Source organism: Camelina sativa, chromosome 14 (assembly GCF_000633955.1).
Source record: "Camelina sativa cultivar DH55 chromosome 14, Cs, whole genome shotgun sequence".
NCBI classification, from domain to species: Eukaryota; Viridiplantae; Streptophyta; class Magnoliopsida; order Brassicales; family Brassicaceae; genus Camelina; species Camelina sativa.
The window spans coordinates 14,668,183-14,674,550 of record NC_025698.1 but is presented as its reverse complement, the minus strand read 5'-3'; the positions used below and the strand labels follow the sequence as shown (position 1 = coordinate 14,674,550).

Sequence of the window (6,368 nt, the reverse complement as noted above, 5' to 3'; positions counted from 1 at the left end):
AAAACGATTTATCCATTGAGAAAATGAATATTCTAGCTTTAAGAAGTTAATATATTGTTGAATAGGATAGGATGTTGATTACTCAAAAAAATCTCGTATTTCATTTGATCTTTGTTCATACTAATGGACGAAACAAAATACTTTAACAAGTGGAATGTAAAGGTTTTTCCCAATTCAGTTAGAAAGTGGAAATGATCATCAATTATATTATCTCTTCTTAAGTGGAGCTTTTAATTATTACATACACAGCACATCATTCTTTATTTTATAAGATATTTCTGTATGTAATTGTGAGGGATGAATTTTCTCTGTCTAAATTAACCTACAATTGTATAGTATTGTATCTTACGTTTCAATTTCATTACCATTCCATATAGTATTTATTTACGTGAAGATATATATTTTACATTAGAGAATAGTATAATACTGATATGTAACGTGAAGTTATATATTTTGCATCTCATCAGATCAAGTATTATCCTCAGGAGACAATTTGCATGCAGAAAGAATTCATAAAATTTAAAAGGTGTAGTAGTTGCCATCGATCTCCACTGGGATAGCATTGTTGGACAAAGAGAAGTTAGATCTCTAAATTACAAGACAAAAAGGACCTGAGCTCTGAATTAATTGGTCTTGTTTGTTTTAAGACAAATTAATTAAAACATAATTATAAAAACTATTTGTATGAACGAACCCATTGTAATTAAGCAGTTAGAAATGACAATTCTGGGTCCGAATTAAGTTAATATCTTAAAAACTCACCACGACCGAGAAACTTTCAAAATACATTTGATTGGACCATGATTGCATTTAAACGCAAATGCTAATACTACCCTAAACCCTAGGGGTTACCAGTAAATATAGCTAGATCTTATCGCTTTATTTTTAATGAAATCGTGATAATATAAACATTAGTTGCAATATATGTGCATACAAAGATGGGAAAGTTGTTCTTCCAAGTATCACGGCGCAAGTAATGTAAACTATAGCATCACCATAATAGGAGTCAACTTGCAATTTGCTCTCATTTTTCAGTTAGTCATAACTAACTCCGAAACTTTTCTTTATAAATACCCTTTCTCCCCATCCTCACTTCTTCATCACAATACAACACAAACCCTTTACATAAAACAAATACAACTTCATACTTCTTAGTGTGCAAACGTGAGTCATTCATATATCAACAACAAAATTAATGGCATCGATATTATTCATGTTCGTGACTCTGACCATTCTTTTCATGATTCTAAAAGTCTCTCAAGCCACATCTCGTGTCACCTTCCACGAGCCAATCGTTGCTGACCACCACCAGAAATGGATGACTCAGTTCTCTCGAGTGTATAGCAACGAGCTCGAGAAACAGATGAGATTCGACGTGTTCAAGAAAAACTTGAAATTCATTGAGAAATTTAATAAGAAAGGTAATAGAACCTACAAGCTTGGTGTCAACGAGTTTGCGGATTGGACCAAAGAGGAGTTCATTGCTACCCACACCGGTCTCAAAGGCTTTAACGGGATTCCAACCTCGGAATTTCTCGATGAAATGATACCTTCTTGGAATTGGAATGTAAGTAATGTCGCCCGTGAAACCAAAGATTGGAGATACGAAGGAGCTGTAACACCTGTTAAATACCAAGGCCAATGTGGTACGTAAGCTTGCCAGAATTTTACGATTATATTTCACATTTTACTTCTACACGCAGACCAAATTACAATAAACTGCTGAATTAATAGTCAGTATATTTATATTCCATCATTCCACACAGTAAAAAAAAAACTTAAACCCCAAGGTAGGGTTACTGTTATGTTTAGGGTACTAAAGAGATTCGTTAATTATTGAGAAAATAACTAATCAAAATATAAATGATAAATTTTTGTGCAGGATGCTGTTGGGCGTTTTCATCCGTCGCAGCGGTGGAAGGCTTGACAAAGATTGTCGGAGGCAACCTAGTATCATTGTCTGAGCAACAACTTCTAGATTGCGACAAGGGTGACAACGGTTGCAACGGTGGAATAATGTCAGACGCTTTCAGCTATATAATTAAAAACCGAGGCATTGCCTCAGAGGCATCATACCCTTACCAAGCGACAGAAGGGACATGCCGGCTCAATGCAAAACCCTCCGCATGGATCAGAGGGTTCCAGACTGTTCCAAGCAACAACGAACGTGCATTGCTAGAGGCCGTATCGAGACAGCCTGTCTCAGTGTCTATTGACGCGGATGGTCCCGGTTTCATGCATTACTCAGGAGGAGTGTACGACGAGCCATACTGTGGGACCAGTGTGAACCATGCAGTGACGTTCGTTGGATACGGAACGAGCCCGGAGGGGATCAAGTACTGGCTGGCTAAGAACTCTTGGGGTGAGACTTGGGGAGAGAATGGTTACATTAGGATCCGTAGAGATGTGGCGTGGCCTCAAGGCATGTGCGGTGTGGCTCAGTATGCTTTTTATCCAGTTGCGTAACTAAGCAGCTTATGATTTATAAATATTTCAAAGTGATATTATTATTTAAATTTAAAAAAAAAAATGGTGATCTTACTATATATATATAGTTTGGCTTACGAATTTGCTTAGATGTATGTCTGCATCGCAAAGCTTGACCAATACGTACACTGTATAAGTGTATATAATGTTCATAATATTACGTGTATATATAATATAGTTGTTGTAACTTGTAAGAAATGTAATGGGGTATTAATATTTCTTCTCATTTGAATTGTTACAGCATTTTTTATTTTAATTCACCATTTAAAAGAAGCCTAAAACTTTTTATTTCTGTAATTTGGGAACGGTGGCAGGCTGGCAGCGGTAAACACACTAGAGATGAGAAGGCGTTCAATTACGCGTTTGAGACACTATCACTATTTGAGTACGTTGCTTCTCGATTTATGTTCGTAGATCATAGATGCATGTTCGATATGATGAATATGATATAAATATCAAACTCTTCGAAAATAATTCAATACACACTCCCTAGATATTTGTGTTATTTTTGAGATATTCACCCTAAAAATGAGATTTTACTACCCAAAATGAATTAATTGTGCTGTCTGACCCAAATTACTGCAATATATACTTTACTAAATCTGTCATTTTCAAAGTTACCATAATCTTTTTCAAAATGGTAGATTTTGTAAAGTTATTCAAAACTACCATGTATATTTTATAGTAGATGGTACATAATATTTGCATTTAAGGAAAATATATTCAATATAATTTGTAATTGGCGTATAAATTTGAAATTTTATTTGAGCATATATGAATCTCATATAAAGTTCTCTAACATTTTGATTTTGGAACAAACAAAAAATGGTTTTATACATCAAAAACAACGTTTTATTGGTTCCCATACTAATTTTTCTTTTTTTTGTTGTCTCATCATCTGCTGCAAGATTTAGTGCAAAGGTTACATAAAGTGAAATCAGCAACATCTGCACACATAAAGGAACTAATGCATCATTTTGCTTTGAATTCTTAAAATCATCCACTCCAATTGCAACATTGGATCATTCTGGCCTCACCAATTTTTTGATCAACTATAATTCTCGAAAAACCTCAGACATGCTGAAGCAATTCCAGTCACTCATAGATAACACAAACGATCGCAGTTCTAAAGGTTCCTATGAGGAATGCTCAGAAACATTTGACCTTGCTATTGGTCGTTTTGATTCCGCTCTCAAATTTCTGGCAACCAAGGACTATAACAATGTTTTTTTACAGAACGACGTTAGTAGTACGGTTAAAATTGCGCAGGATTGTAGATGGGAGCTGTCAAGTGTCGTCAAGCCTAATCCACAGATTTTAGAAGGAGTTTCTATTGTTGAAAATGTATCTTCCATTGTTCTTGTGCTTTTGGAATGTTTTCTAAGAACAGACAAAAAGTTATGTTATTAATCAATACCCAAAGCTATAATAATAATAATATTGTTGTTTCGTACGGTGTTGTCGTTACCGATTCACGCCGATATTTGATTGCTTTTAGAATGTTATTTACTATGTTATAATTCTTTATTAGCATTTTACAGAATGTAAATGATGACCTTACACTAGTGTGCTTTGTGGAATACAAGGAACAAATATAGAAGTGATCAAAGTTGTGAGAGCTAATTATCATTCTGGTGGAGGAATAATGCTATATACATCACGTCTGAATCGAGGCCAACGATGCATCTCTTCAGTCCTCACCAACGTTGGTGGAAGCCTAAACCATGACATAACATAAAGTTATTCAATATTTTCATTTCAGGTATACTAACGTTGACAGTCTCAGCGAATAACATCGCAAGATCAATAGCGAAGAGTGTGATTGCTGATCGATGGCATAATCTTTTGAGCTTGACTCCAAAATCAAGTGTATACAGAGATGACATAACTTCGGTTAATTATATAGGTTTCTAATATATTTGATTTTTTTTTCCTTATCCTAATTGGTGTAAAATTAGGTGAAACATAATTATATGCTTTTCCAATGGGCTGATATAAATTCAGTAAATCTGATTAAACCTTTTAAGTTGGGTTCAATTTATTTATGGACTATTTCCTTAAACTCCATCACCAGACACCAGTCCTTTTTTTTTTTTTTGATCAAAGAGGTGTTACCATTCCATTAAACAGAAAGTAACATACAAGGCAAAGATTGTTTAAGGTACATCAAAGGATAATAAAGACCAAAGCATAGATCAATAAAAGTGCAAGGATAGATAGGAGCAATCGATGTGAAGAACTTGAGAGCTATGAATCAAAGGAGTATAGAGCCATTGTCTTGAATCTTCGAAGACTTGGCGTTGGTGAGAATGGCATAGCTGTGATGCCAAAGTTTCGAGCAGGGGAGCTAAGGCTCTGATAACCAGCAACTACAGCGTTAGTAGTTGGTCCAAGGTTGATAAAACAGGGCTTGTAGAGGTTGTGGTAACCTTTTCTCCTTGGAGAGAGGGTCATAATGCCACTAGTCTTCAAGCTTAGGTGCAGGGACTTCAAGAAGTATTTGATTTGCATTTTGAGGATCATTGCAATTTGGTAAAGTGTAGGTAGGGAGTTGGTGAAACATCGGTAACCCCCACTCCAAAGAGGTGGGATCATAATGCCAAGCTTCACCAAGCAAACTCCATAAGCAGGATCATCCAAGGTAACCGATTAAACTGGTTTTCAAAAGACTCCTATGCCATTCTAGCAACACAGGTGGTTTAAGGTTCCAAATTAGTCTTTGTACTAAGGAAACCAGTAAACTAAACAAGTATTGCAAAGGGTGGGGAAGAGTAGAATTCAGCTCGAACCCGGATACACACTGGTCTCAACACAAAGGGTTCTCAACCATACTAGAGAGATCAAGTATTCTGCTATCGAGGTTACCTCATCTTGACCAAGTAGAAAACATCGATACTAACAGGTCTGATTGTGATACAACGATATCGAAATGGGGTCGGATTAGGTACCAGTTCAGGGATGTGCCATAGTTTAACTTAAGTAAACTATCTACCAGGATAACGAGATATGAATGGATAGCAAACCTGGGAACAAGAGGTAACAAACGGGGAAACAGAGAGCGTTGAAGCTTTGAATTCGATGTCAAGATCTTCCATGGCTTCGGTATCCAAACAGAGCTCCCGTCCATCTGCATCCAAGTAAAATACTTGGAGAGTGGATAAAGATCCGAGGAGCGGAGAGTTGTTGCAGGTGGATGCGGGACGAGCCAGATCGAGTAATCGATCTCAAAATTACCGGAGCGGTCAAGGGTTTGTGGGGGCAGTTGAAGGATCAGGGAAACGGAGTAACCGACGAAAGTAGCCGGAGGTGGAGGAAGGCGGAGAAGGAATTGAAGCTTACACAACGACAGAGTTGAGATCTGAAATCTCAGGGGGACTCTCGTGAAGAGAACAAGAACCGTAACAAAGCTTAGAGAGCATAGGAGGAGGCAGAGCTTACTAAACCAGATCCCAACGACGCCGATTGGTCTCGGTGCCGCCGGAGGGAGCTTCCTCGGTGGTCGTGCCAGAGAGGATATTGCTAGGGCAAACTCGTGTGAGAATACGTCTAAGTTAATGACCTAATTGTCTCACCAGACACCAGACAAAGCTAATCTTTTGAAATTCAAAACTCAATTTCCTAAAATATATATTTAAAAAAATACAATGATGATTTTTTATTTAAATTGATTTAATATATTAATTGATTCAAAACTCATAATGAGGATTTCTATTTCCTTTGCCAGAGTTTTTACAAACTTCACTTTATTCCTGCAGTTACTTACTTCACCAAAAATATGCCCGCATCGCCACTTCCAAGCCCACCATACCACAATAGCAAACAATGTTGCCCATGAGAACTCTGTCCCCTCATCTGTCAGGCTCAAATTACCATATAACCAT

General features: G+C 36.9%; 1 protein-coding gene and 1 pseudogene across 1 annotated transcript; both read left to right on the top strand.

The window, feature by feature from the left end:
* LOC104741501 (ervatamin-B-like) lies at positions 1,118 to 2,741 on the top strand. Its single transcript, XM_010462381.1, has 2 exons — positions 1,118 to 1,646; positions 1,883 to 2,741. The coding sequence occupies exons 1-2, from the start codon at positions 1,196 to 1,198 to the stop codon at positions 2,464 to 2,466; spliced, it is 1,035 nt and encodes a 344-aa protein (XP_010460683.1). The 5' UTR covers positions 1,118 to 1,195; the 3' UTR covers positions 2,467 to 2,741.
* Positions 2,578 to 3,975, top strand: LOC104743598 (annotated as a pseudogene).